The following is a 19,483-nucleotide window of genomic DNA, read 5'->3' on the forward strand; positions in this document are numbered from 1 at the left end:
CCTCATCCTGCCCTAGGGCTGGTCTTTGCAGCCCCAGCAGGGCCCTGCCTCCCTGCCTCTACCTGCTGTGAGTCCATCCATCTCCCACTGCATCCAGTTCAGGACCAGGCTGAGCACCCCAGCGAGGCTGGGTGCTGCCCAGCACGTTCCTGCCCTCGGGGCAGCTGGAGCACAGAGAGACAGCACCTGGCTATGGAAGAAATACACTTTTATTGGGAAGCGCTCTGCAGAGATGCCAGGCTCTGTCGTACCGAATGATCCCTCCAAAGCCGCTGGGTGGGAGGGAGAGCCCAAAAGACATTGGGTCTGGCCATAACCAGGGCTCTCCTCCAGTCCAGAAGCAACCCCAGGGCTGGAGGGGAGGGTGGCATCGGTCGAAACCAGCTCGACCCCACGCCGGGCACGGCACAGCTGCGGCAGCACCAGCAATGGAGCCGTGCCTGGAGGCCAGGGTGCCGGGGCAGGGGCTCGGTGCCAGTGATGGGTGCGGAGACCCCGCACCCAGCTGCACCCCAAGCATGGGGTGTGGGAAGCGAGCGTCTCCGTTACTGCAGAATACACTGTGGGTACAAGCGCTGCTTATGCGATCAATAATACTGCTACAAAAAGGGGGGGATGCCAAGCACGGACCCCCCCGGGGCTGGTGGCCAGGCCAACTCCCTGCGGTCCTGGCAGGGAGCAGGCAGCGGGGCATGGATGGGGAGGACCAGGTCCTGGAGCAGGGGAGACTAAAGGAGAGAGGGGGATGAGAGAGATGGAGAGAAGGGGAATTGGAGGCTCAGGACTGCTCCCGTGCCCCCTGCCCAGCCCAGGCTCCCATGCCCACCGGCCGCGCTGGCAAACGTCCTTCCTCTGGCACGGGGCCGGCTGGCGGGGGCTGGTGCCCAGCTCCCGGTCACTGCACGGCCTGAGCGGGCGCGGCAGCGGCTCTGGGCGGCTCCAGGCTGGCTTCTCGGCTCTTCTTCCGGGGGGGCTTTTTGATGGGGGTTTTCTTGGCCGCCTGCTCGCCGGGGGGAGCCGGGTCCTGGCTGCTGCCGGTGCTCGGCTTCTCCACCCACTTGTGCTCCCCGGCCACCGGCTCGGCCACCCCGGGGATCAGTTTCTGCAGGGGGGGAGAAGTGGGCAGCAGGGGCTTGCTGGTCTTCTGGCCGCTGGCGGCCGCTGAGCGCTTGGCTTTCTGTGGAGGAGTGGGCTTCTCCCGCTGCACTCCCACTCCGTTTGCCCGGGCGCCTCCGTCCCCCTTGCTGAGGCTCTGAGTCTTTTCCTTCAGCTGGGCAGCCAGCTCGGAGGCCAGCTGGGGATGGAGGGGCTCGGAGCGGGGTTTGCCAGCACCGGGGCTGCGCGGAGCATCCCTGGTGTCCCCAGCCCGCCGCTCTGGCTGGAAGGCGCCCATCTTCCGGAAGGCGTTCTGCACAGCCCCATTGATGCTCTCTGTGGGCTCTGAGCTGGCTTTGCTCCTCTGCTTGGGCTTGGAGGGTGACTGGGGCTCCCCGGGCAGGCTGGCTTTGCCCTCAGGGACACCAGGCTCCTTTGGTTGCTTCTGTGCTTTCTCCTTGCCCCGCGCGCTGCCCCTCTCCTCTGCCCTGCCCTGCACGCCGGCCGATGTCTCGCTCGGGCTCCTCTTCCTCTTGGCCAAGCCCTGTCCTTGCTCGGGGCTGTCGGACCGGGCAGCCGCTCGCTCTGGGGACCGGCTGGACACCGGGAGCGAGTTGGATTGGCTGGAGCTGTACCTGCCGTGGATCCAGGAGACTTTGGGCTTTGTGGCTGGGTCTGGGGGACGGGGCTTGGTCCGTTCTGGGGACGGTGGCTTCCCGGGGCCGCGTGGCTCTGCGGTGCCATCCTCCTCCTCCTTGGACTGCTTGGAGAGACGGGCAACCCGGGCATAGAGCGCGGCACCGGCCGAGCCCGAGCCGCAGGACGAGCGCTCGCTGTCCGAGGACTTGAGCAGGGGCGTTTCGCTGCTGTCGGCCGGGAAGGCTCGGACCGAGCCCGTCTCCTTCAGGAAGGTGTATTCACCTGCTTCCTCCCCGCCGGCCGGGGCCGCCAGCTTGTCCCCGGGGCTGGCGGGTGTCCCCCGGTCCCTGCTGTCACCCACACTCTCTGCAGGAAGAGAGCACGGGGAGCGTCAGGAGGGGCTGTGCCCGGGGAGGGGAAGGTCTGAGATGCTCCTGCAGCACGATGGGACAGCATCCCCCTCGGTGTCCCACACCCTGGTGTTGTCCCCAGCTCCCTCCTCCCAGTCACAAGAAAGCTCTTAAAGCGACCCCCGAGGGAGCTGTGAAACCAAATGGGAAGGAACATTGTTCCTGCATCCCTTCTCAGGGGATGGGGAGCCAGGGTAATAGTCCCCACCACCCAAGGGTGCTGGCTCTCCACTGAGCAGGAGATGGCCCCTGGAGATAGCCCTGAGGAGCCCTGGCGAAGCACTGTTCCCTGCTCACCTTCGTGGGGGACGCAGTACACCGGCCCCTCATCCGTGGTGTCGAAGGAGGAGAAGGAACCACGGGATGACCAGGACGGGGAAGGCTGCTCCACCACAGAGGGTGGCTCAATGAAGCTGCAGTTCAGGGTGTTCTCCAGGTCGTGGTGGGCAACTGCAAGGGCAAAGAAGTGCTGTCAGTGCCAGGCCTGCTGGACACCTCAGCCCAGTCAGGAGGGTGGTCATAGAATCACAGGACCATGGCAGCACCCAGCTCGGTGGAGGGGACCGACCCACTCCAAGACTTAGGCAGCTCCAGATGCTCTGGTAACCAAGAAGCCACCAGCATCCTGGCTTGTATCAGCACCGGTGTGGCAGCAGGGCCAGGGCAGTGATTGCCCCCCTTCACTGGGCACTGGTGAGGCCACACGTCAAATCCTGTGTTCAGCTCTGGGCCCCTTTGGGGTTGACAATTACCCACAGGTATTTGTCACCTCTGCCCACACATCCCAACACCTAAGACATGCTGCAGTTTCCTGCTTGGACTGAGGGGTTCTTGCACATCCCTGCTTTACAATAAAATAACTCAGTGTCATTGGGATGTCCTCCTTTCCCAGCACATTGATTCTTTATTAGGACTGCATTAAAATGAGGGCAACGATGCCCACCTGCCCTTGCCCAGTTTGGCTTCTTGAGAAAGGAAAGAAAACCCCAATACAGCAATATTTCAAGAGCAAACAGCTGCGGAGGGGAGGTGGCAGTTCCAATATGGCTTTCCTTTAAAAAGAACCAAAAAGGGAAAATTAAAAGCAGCTGGCTGGAAGTAGATGAAGGGAGACGCTTCCTGAGAGGAGGCGTGATGAGCGCCTGGGACCCACGGCCACAGGGCGCCTCTGGGACCTCAGTGAGACCCAGGATACGGCTAGAAGATACAAAGAGGATGTGCAGCACACCCAGAGGGGGCTGGGAGCTCCTGCGTGGTCCCTTGGGTTTTACCTCCCCTGGCTGATATACACCCCTGGCTGATGGGGCTGGGAGAAACATGGATGCTTCTCAACAGTCCCCTCCTGCCACTGATCCCCAAAATATCCCAGGGCCACAGCACGAAGGTGCCAACCTCAGCCCTGCCTGCACAGTGGCCCAAACCTTGGCAGTGCAGCCACAAGGGTCAGCCCAAGCTGTGGCCCTGCTGGCTGCCAGCTCGGTGCGATCCCCAGGGAGATGCTGCGGGTCCAAAGCTGATGCCAAGGCTGGGAAGAAGCTTCCCACGGGGACACCTGGGGCTCCTGATGAGCTTCAGGAAGACCTGGTATCCCACCTGGGAAGGTTGTACCATGCTCACAGGCTTGTGTTCACTGTTATTGACCATGATCATGTTTGAGCCCAGAGGGAAAACCCACCCAGTGACAGCAAACACACAGCTGGGGCAGCAGCTCTGCAAGAACATGAGTAGATCCAGAGCAACCATATGCAGGGCATCCATGGCTTCAGGCAGCATTGGTTTACCCATGACATCCCCACAGGGTCCTGAGCACCTCCAGCTCTGACCTGGCCTTTGGGATGAGGCATTTCAGCATCCCTGGACCCTCCTGCTGGGGCAGGACCAACATGGCAGCAGGCTACTGTGTTGTGGCCCCTGTGGCTTCCAGGTGGAGCTGTGTGCTGACCTGGCACGGCGGTCACTGGCATCATCGGGATGAAGCTACTCCAGGCACTCAGCAGCTCCCCCTTGCCCCGGGGGGTGCCCAGACCCAGCAGGGGCTGGAGGTGTCACTGCACCATGCACTATTGCTGCCAAAACTCACTGGCTCCAGCGTGCGGGCTGACGCGATGAACACAAGGCAAGCCCTGACCAAAGCCTGTTCCCTTTTCCTAACAACCCCCAGCCTCCTCACCAGGCTCTGGGAATAGCCACAGCCCTGCCAGGACACGAGGCCATCCCAAGCATCCCTCTGGCACCGTCCTCACCCCTTCCCGGGCCCGCTGCCATCCTGTTTACACAGAGAAGCTGGATGGGCTCCAGCTGCCTCTGGGCTGACGCAGGGAAGGTGCAGGCAGCCCCCCTTGAGCTCCCCCTGCCCTTGCCGCACACAGGCACCCTCTGTCCTTCCCGAGCCCTGCCCGGCCCCTTCCACAAACACGGCCTCTGTTATCCTTGCAGTAGGAATGTTTCTCCGGCCCCGACACACCCTGCTCCATGGCAGGGCTTTGCTGTGCCCCACACGGCAAGGAGGCTGTGATGAAGTTGATCAGGAACCGTGTGCTGGGATGGGGCCATGTCCCACCCTTAATGGGGGACTTGGCATCATGCTGAGCCACTGTCCAGTGGGAAAGGGAGCCACTGTCCTCCAGGAAAGGGAGGCTGAGCCCCACGGCAGTGCAGCACCCGCCGGTTTATTCAATGGGGTCCTCTTGGGGGCAGCGCATCCCCAGCTCCTCACGCTGGGATGAGCACAAGGAGGGTTTGGGGCAGGGGACGCTGTCCCCCAGCTCTAGGTCAAGCCCTTTTCACACGTGAGCATCTCCTGCAAGTGCTGTTTGTGCCCAGGCAGTGGGGGACCTCACCCAACGTCCCTGCCCTCCATCCTCACCTCTGCTACACGCAGAAGCAGGGTGAGCTCTGGCACCAGCTGGGACGCTCAGGCTCCACAAAAAGCTTGGGCAGGGTTAGGACAGGACCAAAAGGCCAAACGAGGCGATTCCCTGGTGCAACAGGGACATTTCCCCTACCTGGGGAACCTCAAATCCCCACAGAGCAGCTCAGCAGAGCTCAGTTCACCAGGCAAAAGCAAAATGATACCATTGACATCCAGAAGCTGCGGAAAGGGCTCAGCACCTGTGAGCCATGCACTCACACCAAGCACTTTGATGGAGCTGGGGACCTGCTTGTCCCCGTCCCTGCTGTGCTGTGCTCACTGCCTGGGCTGGGAGCTGCGAGTCCTGCTCTGTCCTGTAAGGGGTCAGCCCCTGGGCTGTGGCTCTGTGCCCCTCCCCAGATGGCAGCACCTTACCCACGACCTTGGGCAGCTTCTGGCGCCGCAGTGGGATGCGCGGGAGCTTCATGCCGATGCGGCTGAACCGCCCGCACAAGCGTCTCGGTGGCTTCTTGGCTGCTGCCGGGTCCTGGCCGGAGCTGCAAGAGAAGGTGACAGCCCCATCAGAGAGGCACCAGCAGCCACCCTGTGGTGGGGACAGCATTCATGGGGTGATGGAGAGAGTCAAGGCTTCAGGGGCCTGCAGAGACAAAGGGCATCAGGGGAAAATACTGGGGCAGGTGAAAGGGGGTTTGGAGACCTGCCGAGGGTGCTGCCAGTGCGGCACCGGCTCACACCACACCGGGCTGCAGAGCAGTGCCAGGGGGTGGTGGCAAGGCTGGAGCCGGCCACGGCTGTTGGCAGCCCAAAGCACTGGGAACGCCCAGCCAAGACCCCAGAACAAATACGTGGCTTCTCTTTATTTGCTCTCTGGTTTTGAGGCTTTTTCAGGCAGTTGTGCCCATCACTTGGGATGCTCCACAAGGCAGTGCCGTGGGGGTGGCACTTGGGGTGACCTGGCTTCTGGGGGACACTGCAGAGATCCAGGCACCATGGGAGAGAGGGAACTCATCTCCCCTCTCCCTGTCCAACACTTCACCACAGGGTGTTGCGCTGGTGCTTTTCTCTGTGGGTAATTGCCTGCAGCTCCCAGGGCTTCTGAGCCAGATGTGCAGGACAGGGCTGAGCTGGCATGGCTGCAACAGGAGCTTCTGTAAAATCCCAGAGCAGCGGCTGCCAGCATGAGAGAAGGGATTCACCATGGCTGGAGGAACTCCCACAGCCTGGCCCATGCTGAGCAGCACAAGCCTTTCCCTCTGCAATGGGGATGTCACCTGGCACTGCCAACATGCTGCCAGCATCAGCATCCCAGCCCGGCAGTGCTGCAGCCGATTGCCCTCCTCCAGGACTCATGCCATAGCCCAAGGGGTTGTTCTTGGGGGTCTTGGTCACATCCTGATGCCCTCACTGTGTTTTAGGGTTCCTTTTGTTCCATCCTCCCAGATACTGGAGAGGACCTCTGTGAAGTGGTGGCCCATGAGAGGGAAACAGTCAGGGAAGAGGGTCACCCCGAGTCCCTCCATCACCTGCTGCTTGGGTGCTGCCCTGAGGATGTAGCAGGACCAGCTCATACCCCTGGGATGTGCAGGACACACAGTGCTGCTCTGTCTCAGTTTCCCTGCAGCACCGCTGTCTCAGTGCGGTCCCTGCATCCCCATCCTGGTCCCAGCCATGCACTGGTCACCAATGTCCCCAGCCACCCCCTTTCCTGCTCAGGCTTTGTGTCAGAGCCCGGCAGGAGCCCGCCTGGCCCTGGTACTCACCCACAGGCTTCGTCCTTCTTGCGGCAGATGCAACAGCAGCAGAGCAGGGAGAGCAGGAGGATGAGCAGTAGTGCCAGGAGCGCCCCTGCACCGATCACCCCCATCCGCTGGTTGGCCTCTGCAAAACAGAATAGGTGGCTCAGCCCCATCCAGCCCCGTGCACCCCCAGTGCCCATTCTGTGCCCATCCCGGCTCTCACCCATGTGGCAGGCGCCTGTCAGCGGGTTGCAGGCACCGTCGTGGCACCTGCAGGCTTCAGCGCAGTTGGCTCCATAGCGGCCGGGCGGGCACGTGAGGTTACAGCTGGGAGGAAACAGTGATCATGAGCCAGGCTGGACAAGACCTTCAAGATCACCCAGTCCAACTGCTCCCAGCACTGCCGAGGCCACCACTAACCCATGGCACTGAGGGCCTTGGCTACATGGTGCAGTGGATTCAGGGATGCTGGTGGCACTGCTGGGCACTGAACCCTCCAGCAGCTGTTCACCACCAGCAGCGTCCCAGCCGGAGCGGCTGCAGCCGTAAGGAGCCAGCGGGCCCTGGCCCAAACCCGCTCCCCTGGGAACGTCCCGGCCCTCGGCACCGTGCCTGGAGGCGGCTCAGCCCATTTCATACTCCAACAACTCGCAAAGCCCAGCCTCGTGCCTGCCAGGCGCTGGGTGACGACTGGGCGCACACCGAGCCCGCGGCTGCTCCGGCGGCTGGGAGCAGGGACGGTTCCCTGGCAAAACTGCTCATCCCACCACCAGACCTGCATTTCCTCACTATCTGGGAGAGCACAGGGCAGAATTTGCTTTCCTGTCACCTCTGGTCTTGACACCTCTGGGAATGACGTGGAGGAGATACACAACTCTCTGCACACCACAGGTACTTTAGTATCCTCCCAGTGCAGAGCTGAGAGAACCCCCTGCACAGGGAGGACATCGTTCTGCCTTCCTTCCAGAAATCATCCCTTTTTAGCAAAATTATACACTGACAAATGCATGAGTTTGCACACAGTCACAGGGAGCAGCCTGAGCCTGGAGTGCACCCATACAGCACAGCTCAGCCCACAGCTACAGTGCTGCTGGGGATGCTGCTGGGGCTGTGGCTGCATCCCGAGCACCCTGGTCCCCACACTCCTGGTGCTGTGCCGGGGTCTCAGAAGTCTAATCCATGTGCTGCTGTCTGGCACTCCGCTGAAAGCAGCACCAAGCACCCAGCTCCTTCCACCCCTGCTGCCAAAGGCGGACACGATGCCCTGGCCTGAGCTGCTGCCAGTGACCATCTGGCTCTTTTAGCAGCATGAGGGGGTGGTGAAGCCCCCCAAACCCCACCCAAAATCCAAACACTCCTTGTTTATATGTCCTGAGCGAAAAACTGGCATGGGAAGGACACCAGCTCCGAATCTCTCTTCTGCCATCGCCCCTGCAGTTAATGATGGGAAAATCCAAGCAACACCGGCACTGTGGGAGCTGCCTGCATGCCCCAGGCATAAGGAAATGCTTTTCTGCCTTTCCACACAGTCCCACACTGGACAAAACCACCAGGGAATGCAAGCAGGATATCCAATGTCCCTGTGCCCTCTCCTTGGGCAGGAGGAGGGCTGGGGGGCTCTTCCCAGGGATGTGGAAGACTCCGACCAGAGCTGTAGCTTGCAGCAGGAGCACCCTGTGGATGCCATGTGTGTGAGGCTTTTTGCTATTCTGGGATGTGGTTTTCTCTCTCTTTTCGGCTAGAAATTCCACCCTGGACTTAAAATCCCCCAAGAAACCACTGTTTTGTCGACAGCATTTGTTTTTGCCAAATAGACATTTCCTACAGCAAAATCCTTCTGCTAAGGGCTTCACGAGCGCGTCCTTTCGCCCCCTTCCAAAATTCATCTTTATTATTGCCCACGAGTGCTTCCACCACAGGAAACCTCTTGTCTGGGAACCTCCTTGGGCAGGAGGAGGGCTGGGGGCTCTTCCCAGGGGTGAGGAAGACCCCGGCCAGAGGGTCCACACTCCAGGAGCCCTGGAGTGCACCCCAAGCACGCCCACTGTGCCTCACTTACTAGGTGCCATGGGAGCCGGGGTGGCAGAGGCAGCGGCCTGTCTCAAAGTGGCACTGGCCGTTGACGCAGTCACTGCAGACAAAGGCGCAGTTCTCCCCGTATGTCCCGTTCCGGCACTTCGTTTCACACCTGAAATGGGAGGGATGAGGGCAGGCGATGGAGCATCCATGGATCCTGGGGAATGCTGGCATCCATCCCCACAACCCTCCTGCCTGCAGGCAGGGAGATGGGCTGTGTGTTATCATCCCTGTTTGGGTGCTTCAAAGCCCTGGAACTAATCCTGGGCACAACAGCCTGCGGGAATGCATGTGAGCTTGAGAGCTGAGCCCTGCCACGAGCACCCAGCACTGCATAGGGGCATAGGCAGGGGTCTCACAGGCTCCCTTCAGTCTCGTGGCTGTGTCAGTGGGCTCAGACTATCCCTGCCCTCCCCTTCTGGCTGCAGAAAGCCAGGCAGGGGGCAGGAGGGATGCTGGGCATCACCTGCCCGGTCCCGGCTGCAGCACTCACCGGTCTCCAATCCAGCCAGGGTTGCAGTGGGAGCACTTGCCGTTGATGTGGTTGCAGGTGTGACCATCCTTGCAGGGGGGGCAGAGCTTCTCACAGCCCTCTCCATAGAAGCCGGGAGAGCAGGGCTGATCGCACTTGGTGCCATTCCAGCCCGCCTCGCAGGTCAGGCAGCGCCCATCCGCCACGGTGCACGGCTGCAGGCTCTTGCACTGCCCGCACCTGCAACGGCAACTTCCCTTTGTTCAACATCTCCCTTCCCTCACCTTTCTCAGCCTCTAACTTCAGCGAAGTGGGGGCTTTGAGAACAGAGAACAGAAAATATGGCTCTAACTATTAATAATCTACCCTTACTATCTCGTTTTCTGGAATCGCATTCAGAAGTTTGTGCGAAATACCTCCTTCCCCTCCCCGGGAATGTCCTGAATTCACAGCCTAGGCATGACTATGACTGTGAGGGGCAGCCCATCAGCCTGCACAGCATCCCTCAGTCCTCCTGCCGCCACCTCCCACAGAGTCCGGGGGTTCCAGGCACTCACCGCCTCCTGCAGCCCTGTCCATAGAATCCCGCAGGGCACGGCTCGCGGCAGTACTTCCCGCGGTATCCCGGCTCACACGTGCATGTTCCATCCACCTGGTTGCACTTGCCCTTGTAGCACTGGCAGTAGCGGTCGCAGCGGGGCCCGAACGTCCGCTCCCGGCACTGACAGCGCCCCGTGAACTGCTCGCAGGGAGAGTTGTTGCAGGAGCACTGGTTGTTGCAGCCGCGGCCCCACCAGCCGGGCTGGCACAGGCAGTTCCCTGTCTGCTGGTCACACTGGGAGTTGTGGCTGCAGTAGCAGGAGCTGGAGCACTGCGGTCCCCACCAGTTGGGCTCGCAGGTGCACTTGCCTGTCTTCTGGTCACACTTGCCGTGCTTGCAGAGGCAGATGTTCTCGCACTTGGGACCCCAGCGGTTGGCATTGCAGGTGCACTGCCCCGTCACGTCCTCGCACTGCCCGTTGGGGTGGCAGCTGCACATCTCCTTGCAGTCGGGACCCCAGAACTGCCGGGGACACTCTGCGGGCAGAGCCATCAGCCCTGGCACTGCCTGCGGTAAACAACCCCTCCTCCAGGGGAGACCCCCGCTCCCAACGGGATGCTCAAGCACAGTGACCCCCCTCCTCTAGTGCAGTGACCCCCCTCCTCTAGTGCGCTGGGTCTCAGAGGAGACCCCTCCAAAGGAATGATGCCCTGGCCACAAAGCCAGAGCAGAGCATCCACCTCTCGGAAGTCACTCCGGGACGAGCTAACCCCCAGTGAACCCCACCAAGGACACCTCATGCCATGCCGGTACTCACTGGTGTCACAGTTGGCTCCAAAGTAGCCATGGCGGCAGCGGCACTCGCCGGGCCGGACACACACCTCATTCTCCTTGCAGGTGAAGTTCCCCTCGCACACAGCTGGATGGATGGACAGGTATCAGGAGGCAGCACGATGCCACTGGACCCATCCCTGTTCCCAAACACACCCCGGCCCCACAGGTGCTGTGGCACAGTGACCGTCCTGGCAAGCAGCCGGGCAGGCTGGATGGGACCCTCGCCAAGAAAAGGCCACCAGCCTCCTGCCACTCCATTCAGCTCCATCCCCGCAGCAGCCTCCTGCCACCCAGCCCAATCCATCCCTGTCCGTGTCTGCACCCAGCAGCGGCTCAGATCCATGTCACCAGCAGAAGCACCCCTGTGCCGGGACTGCTTGTGGGCACCGGAGGAGAACAGGGACATGGGTTGGGGGTGTCATAGGCAGTCCCCTGTCCCCTCCACTCATTACAGACACGGTGGTGTCACTGCCACCCCACCACTGCCTCTCCTGCTGGGCCAGCAGCCCCCCTGCTGTGAGGGATCCCTGTGCTGGGGCAGGAGCAGGATGTGGACAGGCAGCATGATGGCGCAGGCTGGCACAGGCAGGTCCTGCACGGCCCTAGATGAGCCACCTTAGGAGCCAGACGGGAGAGCAGACCACCCATCCCATTCACCTTACCTGGGAGCTGTTAGACCTACGGTGATGGATACTATAGAACCCCCTAAAATAGACAGATTACACAGGTTAGGAGCAGTGAGTCTAAGGGTTAGAGCAGGTTGGGGGGGCAAGGAGATGGGGAAAGCTTGCTGGTGGGACCGTCCTCCCCCCAGTGTCCTGGCAGACCCTGTTCTCCCTCATGCCGAATGGACCATGCCCTGTTCCTGGTGTGCAGGCATCCAACGCATGCAGCGAGCGGTTACAAGGGCTCATGCACGGTGGGTTAGTTGGTTACATGTCCTGGCTGCTGGCTGCACACTGCTGGTGCCCCAGGCTGCTGCCCTGAGCTCCTTCATCTCTCCTGGGGCAAGGGGAGTCCTGTGGCCAGCCGAGGCTGTGGGGGATAGCTCAGGAACCCCGGAGCAGCCCCACGCCTGTGGATCAGTGCAGAGGATCAGAGCTCCAGGGCCTCATGCTCAGCATCCGTGCCCCTGCAAGAACTGCAAAGCCTGGCGTGGCCCTGGCTGGGGCTGCCCCAGCAGCCTCTCCCCACTGGGGCCACGATGGACACGTGCCTGGTCTCGGCGGCTCTGCCTTGGCTCCTCACGCTGCTGTGGGAAGTCTCTGGGTCCCATCCCTGCAGCTGCACCTTCCCCGTCCCCACGCTTCACCCTGGGGAACCCTGGCTGACCCTTGAGTCCCAAAGCAGCACCCCCAGAGCTGGCCAGCATGGAGAGAAACCTGCCAGCCTGGGAGTGGGGGTGATGCTCCACATGGAGGAGCCATCTGGTGCCTGGTGCACCCCAGGGTGTCACTGTGGGTTCAGGGGATACCCCAGCATCCCAGCACTGGGGCTGAGCACCCATTCCATCCACACACTGATGGCTTCAAGTACCACAGGGAGGCAGGACAGGCCCCAGCATCCCCAGGGAGCCTGGCTGCAGGCAGAGGTCCCCGGACAGGAGGTCCCGCTGTGGGGCACATCAGGGTGGCCCCTGACAACAGTGAGGCCAGGAGGGCTTATCAAAGGATGGGCAGACGAGCAGCGTCCAACACAGGGAGACACCAGTGCTTACCTATTAAACACTCGCTTCCTTGTTGCCTCCATCCTGGGCAGCACATGAGCACCGCGGAGCTACAGAGGGCAAGAAAAAGCACCATGACTGGTTATGACCCTCAGAAAGCCCTAGTCTTTCCCAAAACTCCATGGAGAACACTGGTGCCATGATGGTGAGTGGTCTCACTCCCGGACAGTTGAAGCCTGGTCCCATGGGACAAGGAATGCTGCTGGCTGCTCCTCACCATGCAGAGCTGCTGGGGGCTCCCATGGGCACTGGATTCAGCCAGGAGTGAGGCCAGGACCAGATCCTCTTTGAGCCAGGAGTGGTGAAACAAGGAAAGGTGTGTTTGGAACCGTTATTGACAAAAGAAATCCCCCAAACCCCTAAAAGTTGGGAAAAGAACATCTCAAGCACAGCCCCTGGGGCATATTCCCCACATAGAAGCTGTGTGATGCCAACTGCATGTGGCTGGGATGTATCCCTGAGCCCCTGAGTGCCCAGGAGTGCCACCACCTCCAGGGAGCACCATGTATAAGACCATCACCCAAAGCATTTTTAGCACAAGCCTGACCCTGGCCAGCACCAGGATGGGGTCTCCCAGCCCCTCTGAGGCTCAGCCAGAGATGTTCAGGTCCTTACTGGAATGGGACGCCTGGGGACACCTCACCCACGCTTGTTCAATGACCCCCCGAGTGACAGGCTGGGGGATCCCAACACTGCAACCCAGGTGCAGGGAACACACTCCCTGTTCCGGGACACTGCAGGAAACCCCCTCATCCCTGGGGGGACCTGCTCATTCCTGCAGGGACCCTGCTCATCCCTGGTGGTACCACACTGCCTGGTCCCGGCCAGCCCCAGGACCAATGCTGAGAGCTACAAAGGACTCGAGTGGGTGCTGCAGTCAATCCAGGGCCACTCATTCTGCGGCGCAGCCTGGAATGCGCTTTGCTCTTTCTCTTTTTTTTTTTTTCCCTCCTTTTCCTCTTTATAAGTAACAAATGCAGAAGAGGAGGAGACAGTGAGGAAGTATCCGCTCAAACCCAGCGCAGTCACAGGACGGTGTCTGGCTGCCAGACAGCCTTGTCCTGGGGCCGGGGAGGGAGCGAGGGAGCTGCCAGCAGCCCCCAGCCCAGCACCAGTACTGGGGGCACTGGAGGCAGGTCCCAGCGCCTGCCCGGCCCCACCAGGAGCAGCGTGTCCCCTGCTCACAGCGGATGCGGAAAAGTTGGAAAAGAGGCAGAAAAGAACCACAAAAATGATTCAAGGCCTGGAAAGAATGCCTCGCAGACGGAGCCCAAAATAGCTCCATCCTTCAGCCGCCGAAGTGGCTGCAAGATGCTGCGATGGCAGCCGGAGAAACCCCCCGTGTGGGGACCGCGGGGCTCAAGTGAGGGGGCTCTGCCCTGGACAAGCACACAAGGGGATGCAGGGTGTTAAGAGCAAAGGGCGGTCAACCACCAAACCACCTCCCCAGAGACCGGGTGGGCTGGAGGCAAGGTTCTTCTCTGCACGAGGCTTCAGGCTGCCTTCCCCTAAGTGCCTGCCGTGCAGGGGTGCAGCCGGAGGGGTCCGTGGTGTCCTGACCCTCTCCAAGCAGCCACTGTCCCACCTGGCCCTGCTTTTATTGCTCCCCCCTTTGGAAATTCAGCATTTGGTGGTTTTTTGATGAAACCACAGCAGGTTTGCAAGGGGAAACCCTTCTGCCTGGGAAACCTCCTCCCTCAGAACAGCTTGGCTTGGCTGCCAAAATGGGCATTACAGGGGAGGCACCAAAAAGCATCACCTGTGATGAAAGCCCCGTGGCTGACGGTGGGGAGATGCCGAAACAGTGGCAGGAGGGAGAAACCCCTCCCTGGCCGTGAGCTGGAGGAGGTGAGCAGCACCGTGACCACCACCAGCCCACCCACAGCACTGGGATTGTGTTTACCTTGTGGCTGACAGCTAATCCCTGCTTCCCCATGCCTGCTGCTGGCATCCAGCACCCCTCTGCTCAGCAGAGGCAGCTGGGATGCAGCAGGGGGTCACTGGTGCTCCCAGTGTGGCACACGGACTGGTCCCTGAGTACAGCCACCCCCAGGTAGGGGTGGTGCTGGCTGCAGCATGACCCATGGGACATGGATCTAAACCACGTCTTGTGGTCTCAGCTCCTGCAAAGTGGGCTTGCTCCATACATCCCATGACCACTGGGACTGGGGTAACTGGGAGATCTGTTTAAAAGGTCGCTCGCTCCCCACAGGGACCTGCCACTGCAGACATGCTGGGTGCAAATGCATCTTCTATTCCCTCTTCTCCAAAGCACTTCAAACGCTGGGAAAAGAAAGAAAAGCTGCCTCTAAGACCTGTCTAGGATGTGGGAGCTCTGCTGATGTGGAAGGAAGAAGCAGGGATGTGGGGGACAACCAGGGCCTTGACCTGCAGGGACAATCACTCAATGCCCAGCACATGGCCACATCCTGCTTGTGCTGAGCACCAGCAGCACCTCCATGGATGCTCTGGGGGCTTCTATGGGGACAAAATATTTTTCCTGTGGATGAATTGCTCCCTGAAGCACATCCCCTTCACCCACAGCTATGGAGGGGGCTCCTGAGGCCGGAGGGACAGCTCAAGACAGCCCTCCCCCCCCCCAAAACAGTGAGGAGTGGGCTCACATCCCCAGAGCAGAGGAGAGACCCTGGGGCTCGGGTGGGAGCCACTGCTGTGGTCTCATGTCAGATGGTCCCATGTGAGACCTCCTGCTCTCAGCTCGCGAGCACGCAGCATGTCCCCACAGCCCACAGCTGTCCCCTCCCCAGCCCTGTGGCCATCCTGAGGGCTCCCCACCCCACTGTTTCTCCCAAGGATCACCGTGGCACTGAGCTCCTTCTTTCTCCATATCACCCATCACTTGGTGCCACCCAGCTCCCCCCATGTGGCACACAGGGACCACGGGGTCCCAGCCAGCAACATCCCCCCTGGATGATGCCAGCTCCAGGTCCCCGGCCCAACCTCAACCCTGGGGTGCAAGGCAGAGATTCCCTGGAGCAGGATCGTGGAAACTCTTCAGGCAGAGAAAGAAAAGTTTAAAAGCAATGCTCACCAAAAGAAAGTGTTGGTGAGAGCAGGATGGGGACAAAGCAGTGCCCAGGCACCGGCCTGCACCCCAAACACCAGCGTCGGAGAGTAGCACCCCAGCTTGTAACTTGGTTCTAAAAGAACTTCAAAATTAGGAAAGAAAACTTTAACACCAAATTGTCCCCACACATCCCTTTTCTCTGCCCCACATAGTTCCTTAGGTTGTTGCTCACTAGCCAGGTCTCAGGAGGTCACAGAAGGAGCTGAAGCAGAATCCTGCCCTCAAGCCCCCCAAAACTGACAACTGGCATCCTCGAGGGATGGAGGTGCCTGGCAGATCATCACAACCACAGATCCAACCAGCAGCTTCACCCAGCTTGGGTGGGGGACACTGGGACCTGTCCCAAAGCCCCAGGGCCAGGGAAGGACCCACAGCACCCCAGTTCTTGGGGCCACTAAGGTGTGTTTGGATGGTGACACATGGGGCATCCTCCATGCCAAGAAGAACATCTCAGGGGCTGTCCCCTACCCACCTTGTCTGGCACCCAGGCTGCCTGCAGGCCCCATGGGAGGATGGACATCACCCCCTGCATCCTGTCCGCTTGCTGGCGAATGCCTAGTGTCCAAGCCCCGCAGCACTGGGTGCAGCATCCCTCCAGCAGGAATGGTGCAAAGGGAAGCACTCAGACATCCCATCCTGAGCACGTGGGGCTGGATGCTGGGAATGGGACAGGGTAGGGGGGACTCTGCGTCACATTCCCGCTGCCACCCCAGGACATGGTGGCAGTTTTGCTTGGACAGATGATGGGCAGCGAGGAGGAACCGCTTCCCACTTCCCACATCCCACATCCACAGCAGCCACCGCTCTGGCTCCTGAAATGCCTCCTTAGGAAACTCAGGCTGTAACTTGAGGAGGGGGCACCAGCCCCTGCGGCCCTGCTGAATGGAGCCATTATGTGGCCCCTCTCGCTCTCAGCACATGTTTTCCTTGTGGACTCATCTGACCTCACAGGCGAGATGTAAAGGTGCATTTATGGCCTGGGCCCCCCAGCAAGGGCAGGGGCTGGAGCTCTCCCAGCCAGGAGGCAGTGTCTGTGGGCACTCTCCCCCCTTGACTGGGGCCAGCCTGGCCAGCACCAAGCCTCAGCACCAAGCCCCAGCGCTGCAGAGAAGCTTGGCCCGAGGCGATGCTCTGCAGTGACCTGTGGTAGAGGCAGAGCTCAGGGAGTGGGGACAAGGCAGTGCCAGCTCCCAGGGCTCTGTCACCACCCCGATCAGGCAGGCAGGATGTGACCCCCGGGGGCAGCCAGGTAGTGCCAGCACTCACTTGTTGAAGCCAAACCCGAGGGTGCTGGAACTGCCAAGTCCACCATCTCGAGCAGCCCTGGGCAGCTCCACCAGCATACCCAAAGCATCCTGCATCCTGCTCGGCCATGGGACTGGCTGCGGGGGGTGCAGGACCGGCCTCCCCCCAAGTGCAATCCGATGCCTGGAGGCACCCAGGATCGGCTCCCCACAGCAGAACCGGCCCCAGGGATGCAGGATTGGTCCCCCACAGCACGACTCGATGATCACGAGGCACCAAAGAAAAGGTCCCCGCAGCAGGATCGGCCCCGGAGGGGGGGACAGAACCGGCCCCGGGGGCTGCAGGACCGGGTGTTCACAGCACTCCCGGCGGCCGCGAAGTGCGGGACTGCCCAGGAGCACTCAGAACCGGCTCCGCGCAGCAGGACTGCCCCAAAGGCGAGCAGGGCCGGCCCCGGTGTGGCCAGAGCCGGGTCCCCGCAGCTCTCCCGGCGGTCAGGACCGGACCCCCATCCCGGCCCCTCGCGGGCCGAGCTCCTCAGCCCTTCCCGGTACCCGGCTCCCCCCGTCTCAACGCCTCACAAGCTGGATTTCACCCTAGCAGGCGCCCAGCGGCGGGTCCGTGTGTGTGTGTGTCCCGTGTCCCCCCCTCCCCATCCCGCCGCACCCCGCGCCCCGGCCCCGCGGGGTCCCGTCCCGTCCCGCCGCTCCTACCCTCCGGCCCTGCAGACGTTCCTGCCGCGGGGGCTCAGCTCCTGCGCGGCTCCGCGGCTCAGCACCACCAGCACCAGCACCAGCGGCAGCTCCGCGGCTCCGGCTCGGGCGCGGCGGGGCGGTCGCAGCCCGCGGGCCGCCATCACCGTCGGAGCGGCGGGGCCCGGCCTGACCCGGCCCATCCCATACGGGGCGCTTCCCCCCCGCGCTTCGCTCCGCCGCCCCCCCCCGGCTCCCCCGTGCCCGGCGACCGCCCTGCCCTGGCCGCCGCTCGGCGGGCGGAAGCCGCAGTGCGAGCGCTCCGCAGCCGCTCCCCCCCGCCCCCCCGGCAGCGGCGGTGCCCGCATTGGTTCCCGTGACGGCAGGCCAGGCTCCGGGGGCCGCGCCCCCCACCGCGGGCAGCGCCGCCCCGACGGGCCCGGGGGTCCCCGGGTGGGCAGCGCCGAGGAATGTGCGGAGGGATCCCCGAGGGAAGGATGCGGGTCCTGGCTCCCGGCTCCCGGCTCCCAGCTCGGCCCGGGGCTCCGGTAGCTCCTGAGGATCCCGTGACTCCGGCGTGAGGATGGTCCCGGGGTCCGGCAGCCCCTGGGATGTGGCAGCCCCAGAGGTGCAGCAGCGCCGGGATCCAGCCCACCCGGGGTTCCTGCAGCCCTGGGTGCCAGGCTGCCCTGGGGTTGGGCTGTCTTAGGTAGCCAACAACCCCAGAGACCTTAGAGCAGCTCCAGTGCCTAAAGGGGATGCAGGAAACCTGGAGAGGGGCTTGGGACAAGGGCCCTTAGGGACAGGCCAAGGGGAATGGCTTTAACCTGCCAGAGGGGAGACTGAGATGAGCTCTGAGGCAGAAGCTCTTCCCTGTGAGGGTGCTGAGGCACTGGCACAGGGTGCCCAGAGAAGCTGTGGCTGCCCCATCCCTGGCAGTGTTCAAGGCCAGGTTGGACACAGGGGCTTGGACACAGGGGGTTGGACACAGCAAGCTGCTCCAGTGGAAGGTGTCCCTGCCTGCGGGAGAGGTCTGGAGCTGAATGAGCTTTACAGCCCCTTCCAACCCAAACAAGGCTGGGATTCTGTGTTTCTATGTGCCCGGCTGTCCCAGGGTCCACCTCCTGGTGTCTGGCATCTCCATGCATCTAGCAGTGCTGGGCTCAGCCTGCTGGGAGCCACACAGGGACCTGGGGAAGCCAAGTGGTACCCACAATAGTGGAACCAAGGGACCTTGACCCTGAACAGGGACAGAAGAGCTTCAGAACTAACCCACCATAAGGACACATCTGTGGAGCTGGGGGACACATGGGGCACCCCCAGCAGTCCCACAGCTCCAGCCTGGTCAGTGACCCTCCTCAGTCCAACAGTGCAGCAACATTAAAAGTGCCCCACGAGCATGGTTGATGTCATCCATTCCACACCATCTGCAGGTCCTTCTGAAGGCCTCAGGCCTTTCGAGCTTGTGCACTTCAGCATGGGGTGACCGGTGCTGGTGACTGGGTCAGCGCACCCAGATACAGAAAGGGCAGTTGCTGTTTTGTGGCTGAGCATGGATCAAGGCTGCTGGGAACATGGAGGTTGTGGGGTGGCAGGGCACCCAGTGGCACAGGTGAACAGGAGGCAGCCCCCAGCCTGTTCTTTAAGGCAGGGGAGTCTCAACCTGGAGAAACAGCAGAAGAGGAGCACCTCTGGAGAGCCTGAACTGCTGCCCTGGCTGCCTGGGAGGGGAGCCCAGAGCTGCCTGTGGTCCTGCAGAGCTCCGGCCAAGCCCAGGGAAAGCTGCTCCTAGCTTGAGGCAGTGGCAGCCTCAGTGTGAACAGCCCCAGGAGCAGAGCTCAGGGTGGGGAGAGGCTCTCCTGTAGCTCCCACCCCCTTTCCGCAGCCTGGGGGATGTTCCAGGGCTCCTGGTCCCCTCCAAGCCCATTTCAGAACTCCACAGCTTCTCATTCCCAGGAAGTTTGGCCTCACTCAGTAGATCCTGTCTCTGGCTCCATTCCTCAAGCCCTGGCCAAAATGTGCAGCTGGAGGGGGCCGAGAGCAGGCACAACCCCCCC

At 61.8% G+C, this 19,483-nt stretch overlaps 2 protein-coding genes across 3 annotated transcripts in view; both read right to left on the bottom strand.

Moving 5' to 3' along the window:
* Nucleotides 1–19,483, bottom strand: part of P2RX6 (purinergic receptor P2X 6) — a 58,835-nt gene that overhangs the window by 32,516 nt on the left and 6,836 nt on the right. The gene's annotated exons all lie outside the window — the stretch shown is intronic.
* SCARF2 (scavenger receptor class F member 2) lies at nucleotides 192–17,794 on the bottom strand. The gene is made up of 11 exons (XM_062628422.1): nucleotides 17,448–17,794; nucleotides 12,393–12,451; nucleotides 10,659–10,760; nucleotides 9,858–10,377; nucleotides 9,322–9,540; nucleotides 8,812–8,940; nucleotides 6,976–7,079; nucleotides 6,777–6,894; nucleotides 5,431–5,552; nucleotides 2,442–2,594; nucleotides 192–2,100 (listed from the first exon to the last, which is right to left on the bottom strand). The coding sequence occupies exons 1-11, from the start codon at nucleotides 17,792–17,794 to the stop codon at nucleotides 896–898; spliced, it is 3,078 nt and encodes a 1,025-aa protein (XP_062484406.1). The 3' UTR covers nucleotides 192–895.

This window comes from Pezoporus occidentalis, unplaced genomic scaffold, assembly GCF_034315485.1.
Source record: "Pezoporus occidentalis ecotype Australia unplaced genomic scaffold, CSIRO_AGI_Poc_V1 ctg316, whole genome shotgun sequence".
Taxonomy (NCBI): Eukaryota; Metazoa; Chordata; class Aves; order Psittaciformes; family Psittacidae; genus Pezoporus; species Pezoporus occidentalis.

Coding starts and splice junctions, on each gene's coding strand:
- SCARF2 (XM_062628422.1), bottom strand. CDS start 17,794: ATGCGGGCACCGCCGCTGCCGGGGGGGCGGGGGGGAGCGGCTGCGGAG. Junction 12,452..17,447: donor AACGTCTGCAGGGCCGGAGG/GTAGGAGCGGCG, acceptor TGCCCTCTGTAG/CTCCGCGGTGCTCATGTGCT. Junction 9,541..9,857: donor GGACAGGGCTGCAGGAGGCG/GTGAGTGCCTGG, acceptor TTGCCGTTGCAG/GTGCGGGCAGTGCAAGAGCC.